General features: G+C 34.0%; 1 protein-coding gene across 1 annotated transcript; it reads right to left on the reverse strand.

Moving 5' to 3' along the window:
• Positions 1 to 2,106: 2,106 nt before the first annotated feature.
• Positions 2,107 to 5,494, reverse strand: LOC145578329 (cysteine-rich receptor-like protein kinase 15). Its single transcript, XM_081635669.1, has 7 exons — positions 4,693 to 5,494; positions 4,285 to 4,413; positions 3,776 to 3,963; positions 3,430 to 3,640; positions 3,097 to 3,334; positions 2,541 to 2,691; positions 2,107 to 2,445 (listed from the first exon to the last, which is right to left on the reverse strand). Exons 1-7 carry the CDS (start codon positions 5,492 to 5,494, stop codon positions 2,107 to 2,109), a joined length of 2,058 nt encoding a protein of 685 aa, XP_081491795.1.
• Positions 5,495 to 12,492: the final 6,998 nt, after the last annotated feature.

Genomic DNA, 12,492 nt, shown 5'->3' on the forward strand with positions numbered 1-12,492 from the left:
TTGTCGCATATTGTTAGTTTTTTTTACCAAACTTTCGCCGGAGTAAGTTTTTTTACCAAATTGTCGCTAGAGGTCTTTTTTAATTACCAATCTGGTCAATTAGCCTATGTATAAGTATTAAAAATACTCTTGAAAATTGTATAAAGTTAGAAAATTTGCAGTATTTTGTATAATATATATTTGTTTAATACTATCTCCGTTAAATGTTATGTGCAACGATTTGACATAAAGTAGAGAAAGAAACAAAAATAAAAATGATAATTTTGCTATTTTTTTTTTTTTTTGGTTAAGAGGAACGGCATTAAAACCAGAAATTAGAGAGTTTTACTTTTTTTTTTTTTTTTTTTTTGATAATTTTGCTACTCCGTAACAAAAATATTTGATGATGACGAAGACGTTCCGAATTTCTGCACTGCGGATCTGTTCATTAAAATTAGGTATTGGACTAATCTTTTCGACTTATCATTTAGTATTTTCAATTTTTGATATTTGAGCTGTTAAAGAATTAGTATTACGGATTACTCTGTGTAATTGAAATGTTATTCGAAGAATCGTTCTTTTTCAGCTTTAATTCGTGTATGAAATTGAAATATTGTAGCCTGTAAAGATAAGAATTGAAATTAGGCTGTTGTTCTTCCTTTTTGTAATCTTAATTTTAATTTTTGATTACTAAAAGCCAACCCAATTAATGTGAATTATAAATTTTGCAAAAGAGGAAGTTATTATCCATTAATAATATAATATGGTATAAATTAGATTTGGAGGTGTGTGTAAAAAAAAAAAGATTTGGAGGCATGTATAAGGTGATAATTTTGGGGAAAAGCTCAAGTTTATATGAAATCATTTCCATCATTTTCCAATAAACAATCTACCCTTATATTCCCTTTATGTGCAATTCCTTAATTTTGCCTTCATTTGCGGTGTACAGATCATACTGTATGATCAATAATTGTTCTTGATATTAATTATTACCAGATGTAAGCCCGTGCGATGCACGGTTTTTAAATATTTCATTTTGTATATATTTTTTTTAATATCTTAATATTTTTTGTTTTTATTTTCTATTATATTATTTAAACATTAATTTAAGGTAAAATATTTTGTTAAGTTTTAAATTATTCTTTTTCAAATTTTACGTATATAGAACTTGAATTTATAAATTGAAATAAATATTATCTCATTCATCGGATAGGTAGATAAAATCATTTAATCAAAATATATTTTTTAGTTTTTTAAATAATATAAATCCTAATATCTAAAGATAATTTTTAGTTTTGTAACAAATAAAAATGATAAAATTTAGTGTTCTTAAATAATAAAAATCTTAATAAATTACTATTCGTCGTTTTTACCAACGTGGAAAAAATTTAAAATTTCATTCGTCACTTTTGTTTAGGTGGCGAGTGATTTTTTTTAATTCTAAAATAAAATAGAAATCTAATTTTTAATTGGTCGAAAATATACCTTTGCTTACATGGCGCTCCCAATGCTCTCCAAAAATGCTTACTTTATTTATATATATATATTAGATTGCTTCCATTTGATATTCAGATTGGTGAGCGAGTGGCTTACATGTATGGCTTTATGCTGTTCAGATCTTATTTGGTTGAAATCTGAGGTAAACTTATAGACTTTGATAGTGATTTGTTTCTCATAGGGGCATTTTCGTGAATAAATCAACAACTTTTTCATTATTGTGGGCTCCACAGTTGAATAAAGTTGTTGATTTATTTACGAAAATGCCATGTGAGAAACAAAATTTATTTCTCACCATGAGAAACTTGGGCACCCTCGATTGATTGTATAATGTGTTTTTGTTGTGTTAGCAACACCGTGCTATTGTTTTCCTTCTTTAGTACGGAGTGTGATCTTATTCTTGAAACACTTTAACATAATCAGGCATAAACATTTCAACTTGAATGTACAACATTTTAAGACTTGCTCAATCAACTTTAGACAATTTAACATAAAAAGAAGCCTGAATACAATTCCATAATTCTTTCTCAACCATAGTTTAGCAAATAGCAAATGACATTGTTGTTTTTGTGTGTGTGAGAGGGGAGGGAAATAACGTAGGAAAAGTTGTTTCTTGCTGTTAAGAGAGTGTCAGCGTGGGTATAAGTCTGTAAATTGTGCAGTGGAGTTCCCGCTATAAGGTTGATCACTTTCAACACTTCGAAATTGGCCTTGTTCTCCTGTTATGTGGTCACTTTGCACATTCGTGTCAGATGAAACTGCTGAATGGCGTGGTGGAAATTGGATATCAGAGGAATTGTTTTGTAGAATGAGGAGAACTGATTCCATTGTTGGTCTACTTGGAGGGTCATCTTGAACACAAAGTAGCCCTACTTGGATACATCTTAGGATTTCAGTTCTTGAACAGTTATTCCCTAGTGATGGGTCAAATAGTTCTGAAATTGTCCCTGCATTCCAAAGTTTTCGTGCCTGGAACAATGGGGCACACATATTAGTCATTAACCTTATTGTAAGCTCATTTGAACCAAATACCGCCCAAGAAAACAGAAATTAGGGACTCTTACATAGTTTATAAGGCTGTCATGCCCTAGTGATCGAATAAACAAATTGTTGCTTTGCCCACTTACGATCTCCAGAAGCATGACTCCGAAACTGTAGACATCTGATTTGATAGAAAATACCCCAGCTGCTGCATATTCTGGAGCCATGTATCCGCTGCAAAACATTACCTATCAACATTATTAAGGTTGCCATTATTGAAGTAAATCTCGTATTTGTATACATGAATAACATGATTAGAATGTGGGAGACCAATATTAATTTTTGTGGATTCCTCAAGCACCTGTTAGGCATTTAGTGGTAATATTAAACGGGAAATTCCCTGTTTCTCATGGTGAGAAACAAATTTGTTTCTCATAATGACATTTTCGTGAATTAATCAATAATTTTTTCATTACTGTGAGCTCCACAATCGAATAAAGTTATTGGTTTATTTACGAAAATGCCATGTGAGAAACATCCATGAGAAACTGGGGCATCCTAACTTTCATATAGTATTTCTGTATTTGATGGCTGAAGAACAGCATCATCAGAAATTTAAAATAGATTTTTATAGCTTACAATGTTCCAAATATTTTGGTAGAATTGGCCTGTGTATGGTCCATTTTCACAAGCCTTGCCATGCCAAAGTCTGCTATCTTTGGAGTCATTCGTTCATCCAACAAAATGTTGCTTGACTTTAAGTCCCGGTGTATAATCTTGACCCGAGAATCTACATGAAGGTATAAAAGCCCTCGTGCAATTCCTATTATGATTTTGAATCGTGTTTCCCAATCCAGATACTTACGCTTGTTTGGATCTACAAGATGTTCATAACCATGAGTGAAATCGAATAATACCAAAATAAGTTAGTACCTTATGCAACCATGAATAATGTTGAGTTAAAAATAGTACCAAATAGGAATTTGTCCAAACTCAAGTTGGATACAAATTCATAAATAAGCAACTTTTCTTCGCCTTCTATGCAAAAACCCAAAAGTTTGACGAGGTTTCTGTGTTGAAGCTTTGCCAATAATTGGACTTCATTGGTAAATTCTCTTAGACCTTGACGAGAGTCTTCTGAGAGCCTCTTAACAGCTACTTCCTGTCCATCAGGGAGCCTCCCCTGTTTTGGGCATTTGGAACTCATTAATTTGTACTCGTAATAAGGAATTGGGCAGCCATTTTGAGTCCTAGTAGTTAAAACAAAATAGAAACATGATTGTTGAAATTGTGTTTTTGGTGATTCAGGATATAATACCTTATATACAGCTCCAAATCCACCTTCACCTAGTTTGTTGTCCACGGAGAAGTGTCTTGTAGCGAATTTAATTGTGTCCAGATTATATTGCAGTGATTCTGAAGGGTTGGACTGCTCGATGTTCGATTCACTGCTGTTAATGATGACAGGAATCACAGGATCATTTTTTACTGTGGAAGGATCCTGAGCTGTAGGGAAAAAAAAAGGAGAAAAAAAAACTGCCATTAGTTGGAAATCAATGAATGCAACTTGCAAGCTTGGATTAATTAAAGGGTATTCATTATGTGATATTCAAGAACAATATGTTGTAATATTAATTAGGCTTAATATGTTTTGAAATATGAATTGGTATTTTGTGATCCTCTAGCTCTAGGTAAGCAGTTGTAAATTATAATCATCTCTTGTGTTGTATCAATTCCGTGACTGGATTCTTTTACTCGTTCAGCATGTAATTAGAATTAAAGTTTTTATGGTAACATATAAAGTCCAGTCTGCTGAGTGACAATTACCTATAGCCGGTACAGGCGTCTGATTTTTCTTCCTCTTGTACACGTAGAATGCGAGGATGCATAGAAGCAACAAGACAAAACCAGCAACTGCAGGAACAACTCTTATAACGTAGAATAGTACACCCTTGTCTGCAACATAAATTGTAGAAATGGTTAGGAACATGAATTGCATACAATGCCATTTTATCTGCCTCACTTGTGCTTCTTTTTGGTCGAGGACCATCTTTATTTGAAAATGTTATATATCCCGGGAAAAAGAAAATAATTAAAGCCAAAATCATAGCTTGGTTCCTTGCCAAGAAAAAAAATCTTAAAAATGGAAGCTGCATGTATGATTTTAAGTTTGTTTTTTTTTAAAAAAAAAAAAAAAAAATTCTATTTATTTGCGTCATTACTATTCCTTGTTACCTGTAGATGATGGTGAGCCTGGTAGGCTTGGAGGTGAAGCCAGTGGTTCATAGAAAGACGCCGTATCATACCTCATTTGGCAATTGGTCCTAAAGATAGTAACCGACACTCTCCCTCCGTTACAGCAAGAGTGCATATCTCTATAAATAAGATTCAAGCAGCGTGCACACGGTAGACCAAGAGTATTAGGCGAGCACTGAACAAGACTGTATAGGGTTGGATATGGGGGAAAAGGGGTCTCTTCGGTTGCATAACCATGGTAAGTGCTGTTGTAAGCTGCCTTTTGAATAAGGCTTTTCTTGCTTTGGTTTAGAATCTGCTGTAACTGATTGGGATTGGATACCTTGTCATCGTCGTACGATGAAGCCCAATTACTTTCTTCATCTTCACCCAGATCAAAGATTGGCCTGTTTGCATACCTTAGAGTGCATTCTAGATACCAGACAACAGCTTCTTTCTGATTAGTGCAGTTTCTTATGCTCCATTGCGCTGCTGCCTGTACACAATCACGACAGAAGTCAGGACTAATGTCACGTCTACAATAATATGTGCCGTAGATTTTGTCTAGGCTTTCTCCCTTGGTGGCCTCATAGAAATCAGATCCGTAGGCTTTTCCACCCATTTCTTTGAGGAGCTGAATGAGGTTTCTTTTGTACAAGCTGTTTTGTGTATAATTACCACGTTCATTGTCACAAACGGTTAAGAAATGTTTGGGCTGGGAAACTGCGGCAACATTTTTCAGCAGTAGGAATACAAGGAAGATTAGTTGGAGCGATTTTGAGATGATATCAGATGGTTCCATTTGTTTCATATGATAATAATAAGGCCTTATTCAACCGTTTTTCTTATAAAACTTTTGTTGGTTTGTAAGTCATGATTATATGAACATAAGTTCGGCCACTTCAAAGCTTATAGTGTTGAACATACGTGGTATCAACTTCGTTGAGACATTACCGAGTGCAGGTACGAACTGTTGATGACTATAAATAATGAGATACTTTCGTCTGTTTGACATGTGTCTTTCTTAGTTTCTTGGTTATAGTTTTTAAATACTAAGTATAAATATCATGCAAATTCCTTATTCTAGTCATTGCTTGATATTGGGTAACTTTTGGTGTTACTAAGATTTCTTAAATTGAATAATATCATAGAGTTCTGAAAGGTCAATTGGACTAAGTACTGCATATATGCCTCAAATGGCTTTGTTCTTGAGTTAGAATGAGCAACACTTGACTTTGACTATTAAGTTTGTACTATTATAATTAAGGGTCTACTTGTAATCAGTAGTTAACAATATCAACTTGATTAATGTAGTGGGATCAGTATTGCTGTCAATTGATTGTCCAGTGTTTGATTATTGATTAATAATATTGAAATTCGAATATACGAAGTATTAATATATGTTTATGCAAAATAAAATTCACTAAATGGATAGTATTTTAATGACACTTGACACATAAAAATAATAATTCCTATTATGATCTATACTACTATTTGAAGTTAATGACACTACTCATATATGTAACCATTAGTCCATTACTATAGAAATGATGTACCACTAATCCACTATGCAACTTCGTTCTTCTTATTAGCTACTTCCGTGTTCTGTTTATAAATTGAATCTCGGACTATGTCCTACAGAGTAGTCCTTTTAGCTCGTGCAACTTGTTAAAAGTAAAGTCTAAACTTTTTTTATTGTAAGTTTTTTTTTTAGGAAAATTGAAGAGAGTATAATGACATTGAATTAATCTTGATAAGTTTATATTAATTAAGGCATAGTAGTAGTAGTGACGCAGGGATCCCGTCCAAAAACCAAATAAAGAAAAATAATAATAAAAATAAAATAAAAAAAAAGAAGAAGAAGTAGGGTAATATGAAAGGAGCTTAAATTATTTTATGGAATAAACATTAAATATACACTAGACAACCGTATAAATTTTGTCATAAAAATAAAATACTAGTTTTACTAATTTACGTCTATTTTTGTCATAAATTCCTAATTTTATACAATTTTTAAGAGTATATTTAAGGTTTATACGTATAGTATTACTCATAATACATAATTACAAATATTATTGGTCAAAGTTGTGCATTAACATGTGTGTCAGTCAAAGTATTGCGATTATTATGAAACGGAGATAATACAAACTAGGGTGACTAACGCCCACGATGAGAGCGCCATTGCTACCCATTTACGAGAGCTCTTTTAGTTGTTGACAATGACAACATAATGTAAACAAATATTCTTAGGGGTATAAATGCCATACACTATTCTTTTTTTTTAAAAAATACAATTATCATTAAAGAGGGAAAATAAGTAAATTAACATTTTAGAGAGTATAATTAACCAAACATTATTCTTTAGAACTACATCACACAAGGAGGTTTCAAAAAAAAAAAAAAAATCACATAAGGAAGTTCTAAAGGCAATTAACATCATATATATCAATTGGGGTATATAGACAAACAAACATTTTAAGGATATAATTTTCCACACACTATTCATAAGCAATTTCTCATACTTTTTGAAAGCTAGGTAATTGTTCAAACATTTTTTTTTAGAACTAAGTCACACAAGGAAATTTTAAAGGCAAAGTACATCATATTAATAGCTATAATAGGCATATATAGACAAACAAACATTTTAACAGTATAAATTGTCTACACACTATATATTCATGAATACTTTCTCATACTTTTTAATATAGGGTAATATTATATGTAGCCCTTAAGGCTAAGTATACTCTTAGCCCTAAAGGTTATGTACAACCTTTTTTCTATATTAAGGGTTTGTTTACATTTACTGAAATGAACTGAACTGATTAGAGCTGAACTGAACTAAACTAAACTGAGCTGAGCTGAAATGAATATTTTATGAGAGAGAGAAATTAGGAGTTCAACTGATTGGAGCTGAACTAAACTAAACTGAAATTAAGTAAATGTGAACAGACCCTAAATCTAATTCCCCAACAATTTAATTCCGAACGTTGTATTCTCCAAACAAATATTTTCTCCAACCAAATATTCATATTTACCAAATACTCTGCGTCATAGAAATAGACCAATCTTAGGAATTAATCTGATTTACTGAATAGAGCTTAATTGAACTATATTTAACTAAAATGAGGGTTTGTTCACTTTAGCTTAATTTCAATTCAGCTCCTAATTTCATTCTCTCATAAAATATTCATTTCAGCTTTATTCAATTTAGTAAATGTGAACAGGCCCTGAATAGACCTGAAATAAATTGTTTATGAGAGAAGGAAATTAGGAATTGAACTGAAATGATTGAAACTAAATTGAACCAAAATGAAATAAACTGAACTAAATTTAAGTTGAAGAGAACATACCTTATTCTATTTTCAATCCGACCTACAAATTACAATTCCCTTTCTCAATTCTCACAAAATAAACAAAACAATATAATCTCCCACCTCCTCAAATCCCTTGGCCTTTCGCGTCCCAATATCCACATAGAGCTGTCAAAAGTTGATCCGACCCAAAATACCGACTCAAACCCGATTATTAACCGACCCATCTAAACCCGAAAAAATTGTGACCCAAACCCGACCTGAAACCAACCCTAGACCAGAGTTGACCTGAGTACGTGAGACCCGAACCCGAACATGAACTGACCTGGAGATGACCCGACCCGAATGTAACCCGTAAATTATTGACCTGAACCGAACCCGACTTGAACCGAAATTGACCCAAACCCGTTTTAACCCGTCAAAACCCGAATTTAACCCGACTTGTTACTAACCTGACCTGAATTCAACCCGACCCATTCCTAACCCAACCCGAATTTAACCAACCTATTACAAACCCGACCCGAAAGCAACCTGACTTATTATTGACCTGACCCAAATCAACCCGACTTGTTATTGACCCGACAGGAATTTTACTAGACCTATTACTAACCACACCCAAAAATTCAACCCGATCTGTTACTAACCCGACTCGAAATCAACACGATTTGTTATTGACTCAACCCGATTGTATCCAAACCGATTTCAAATCACCTTAAATGCAATTTAGACCACCTTATTATTGTTAATCAAAGCATTTTGTCTAAGGAGACTATGTCGGTCTAGGGCAGCAAAAGAAAGGAGCATCATCCTCAAATTTAAGAGTTAACTATAATATATATTTATTGTATGGTCAAAGGAGATAGTTATCTTCCTAAATTATAGACTATACTTCCTTAGTATATTGCCATATATATTTTAGTCAAAGGAAATAATTAGCTTGCTAAATATGATAATTATCTATTTATAGTTAGTTGAACAAAAATATGACCTGACTTGGAAATAACATGACTTGATTGTAACCTGTAAATTATTGACTTGAACATAACCCGACTTGAATCCAAGAATGACCTGACTTGGAGATGACCCAACCTGAATATAACTCGCAAATTATTGACTTGAACCGAACCCGACTTAAACCCGAGAATGACCCGACTTGAAAATGACCCGACCTGATTATAACCCGCAAATTATTGACTTGAACCGAACCCGATTCAAACCCGAGAACGACCCGACTTGATTATAACCCGCAAATTATTGACTTGAACCGAACCCGAATCGAACCCGAGAATTACCCTAACCCATTTTAACCCGTGAAAATCCGAATTAAAATCGACCTATTGTTCACCCGACCCGAATGTAACCCCACCTGTAATTAACCCGACCTAAATCTGACCCAAAAAGATAAGAAGTATGACCCGATTCAAGCGTGACCCAACCAAAACCCGACCCACATTGGTTATGGAATTAATCCAAATTGACCCGACCCGAGTTTACCCGACCCAAACCCGACCTGTTTACTCGAATTGACCGCTCTACCTGAAACCTCCAAAATTTCTCAAAAAGCGTGGATATTAGCCTTCAATTTTGGAAATTTTTGACTTTTTTTCGCCCGGAAATAAAAATTGCCGAAATGTTTCCCATGATACCTAATACCCTCCGGGAGTCCAATTGGGTGGGTGAAATCATCCAATTTTCCTTTAAACGGTCAATTTACCAGTTTACAACTAGCACCGATTTCATTAACTCAAGCCTACAACGAAAATTTATGACAATATATAATGATCATTTATGGTTCCAAACGACATTATATGACCCCGAGATGTATCTCTTAAAATCTTATTTCTTTTCAACAACGGGCCCCGAAACCTTCAAAATTTCTCAAAAAGCATGGATATTAGTCTTCAATTTTGGAATTTTTTGACTTTTTTTCGCACGAAAATAAAAATTGCTGAAATGTTTATCCATGGTTCCTATTACCCCAGGGTGTCCAATTGGGTGGGTGGAACCGTCCAATTTGCTTTTAAACGACCAATTTACCGGTTTACAACTTGCACCGATTTCATTAATTCAAGACTACCATAAACATTAATGACAACAAATAATGATCATATATGGGTCCAAACGACATTATATGACCACGAGATGTATTCCCTAGAATTTCAAGACTTTTAGACACCGGGCCTTGAAGACTCCAAAATTTCTCAAAAAGCATGGATATTAGCCTTCAATTTTTGAATTTTTTAACATTTTTTCGCTCGGAAATAAAAATTGTCGTAATGTTTACCTTGGTTCCTAATACCCTTCGGCAGTCCAATTGGGTAGTTGGAACCAACTAATTTGCTTTTACCGATTTACAACTTGCACCGATTTTATTAAATTAAGCCTACCACACGAACATTTATGACAACATAAAATGATTATATATGGTCCCTAATAACCATCGGGAGTCTAATTGGGTGGGTGGAACTATCCAATTTGCCTTTAAACGACCAATTTACCGATTTACAACTTGCACCGATTTCATTAACTCAAGCCTACCGCGAATATTTATGACAATATGTAATGATCATATATGGTTCCAAACGGCTTTATGACCCCGAGATGTATCCCCTAAAATCTCAATACTTTTCGACACCGGGCCCCGAAACATTCGAAATTTTTCAAAAAGCGTGGATAATTACCCTTCAATTTCGGAATTTTTTGACTTTTTTTCGCCCGGATATAAAAATTGCCGAAATGTTTACCATGGTCCCTAATACCCTCCGGGAGTCCAATTGAGTAGGTGGTTTACAACTTGCACCGATTTCATTAATTCAAGCCTACCACGAACATTTATAACAACAAATAATGGTCATATATGGGTCCAAACGATATTATATGACCCCAAGATGTATTCCTTATATGCTATAATTTCAAAACTTTTCGACACCGAGCCCCAAAGACTCCAAAAATTCTCAAAAAGCGTGGATATAGCCTTCAATTTATGAATTTTTTGAAACTTTTTCACCCGCAAATAAAAATTGCTGAAATGTTTACCATGGTCTCTAATATCCTCCGAGAGTCCAATTGGGTTGGTTCAACCATCCAATTTGCCTTTAAACGGCCAATTTACCGGTTCACAACTTGCGCCGATTTCATTAACTCAATTCTACCACAAACATTTAAGACAACACATAATGATCATATATGGTTTTAAACGGCATTATATGACCCCGAGATGTATCCCCTATAATCTAAAGGCTTTTTGACACCGGGCCCCGAAACCTCTAAAATTTCTCAAAAAGCGTGGATATTAGCCTTCAATTTTGGAATTTTTTTTAACTTTTTTCGCCCGGAAATAAAAATTGCCGAAATGTTTACCATGGTCCCTAATACTCTCTTAGAGTCCTATTGGTTGGGTGGTACTATCCAATTTGCCTTTAAATGACCAATTTACCAGTTTACAACTTGCACCGATTTAATTAACTCAAGCCTACCATGAATATTTATGACAACATATAATGATCATATATGGTTCCAAACGACATAATATGACCCCCGAGATTTATTCCCTAGAATTTCAAGATTTTTTGACACCGAGCCTCGAAACCTTCAAAATTTCGCAAAATGCATGGATTAGTCTTCAATTTTTGAATTTTTTTCATCTGGAAATAAAAATTGTCGAAATGTTTACCATGGTCTCTAATACCCCTCTGGGAGTCTAATTGGGTGGGTGGAATATTCAATTTGCCTTTAAACGGCCAATTTACTGGTTTACAACTTCATCGATTTTATCAACTCAAGCGTACCACGAATGTTTATGACAACATATAATATAATGATCATATATGGTTCCAAACGGTATTATATACCCGAGATGTATCCCCTAAAATATCAAGGCTTTTTGACACCAGGCCTCGAAACATTCTCAATTTCTCATAAAGCGTAGATATCAGACTTCAATTTTGGAATTTTTTGACTTATTTTCGCCCGTAAATAAAAATATCCGAAATGTTTACCATGGTCCCTAATACCTTCCGGCCGTCCAAATGGGTGGGTGTAACTATCCAATTTTCCTTTAACAACCAATTTACCGGTTTACAACTTGCACGGATTTCATTAACTCAAGCATACTACGAACATTTATGACATCAAGTAATGATCATATATGGTTCCAAACAGCATTATATGACCCCAGATGTATCCCCAAGAATTTCAAGACTTTTCGACACCGGGCCCCGAATCCTCCAAAATTTCTCAAAAAACGTGGATATTAGCCTTCAATTTTGAAAATTTTGACTTTTTTTTTTCGCCCGGAAATAAAAATTGCCGAAATGTTTCTCATGATCCCTAATACCATCAGGAAGTCCCATTGGGTGGGTGGAACCATCCAATTTGCCTTTAAATGACCAATTTACCGATTTACAACTTGCACCGATTTCATTAATTAACTCAAACCTACCACAAACATTTATGACAACAAATAATGATCATATATGGTTCCAAAGGA

Source organism: Chenopodium album, chromosome 14 (genome assembly GCF_948465745.1).
Source record: "Chenopodium album chromosome 14, dcCheAlbu1.1, whole genome shotgun sequence".
NCBI lineage: Eukaryota > Viridiplantae > Streptophyta > Magnoliopsida > Caryophyllales > Amaranthaceae > Chenopodium > Chenopodium album.

Bases quoted from the DNA above. Each gene is read 5' to 3' on its own strand.
- LOC145578329 (XM_081635669.1), bottom strand. From the start codon at position 5,494: ATGGAACCATCTGATATCATCTCAAAATCGCTCCAACTAATCTTCCTT. The intron at 4,414-4,692 runs GTAACAAGGAAT...TTTATGTTGCAG, and splicing joins AGGCTCACCATCATCTACAG to ACAAGGGTGTACTATTCTAC. The intron at 3,641-3,775 runs GTATTATATCCT...TGCCCAAAACAG, and splicing joins GATTTGGAGCTGTATATAAG to GGGAGGCTCCCTGATGGACA.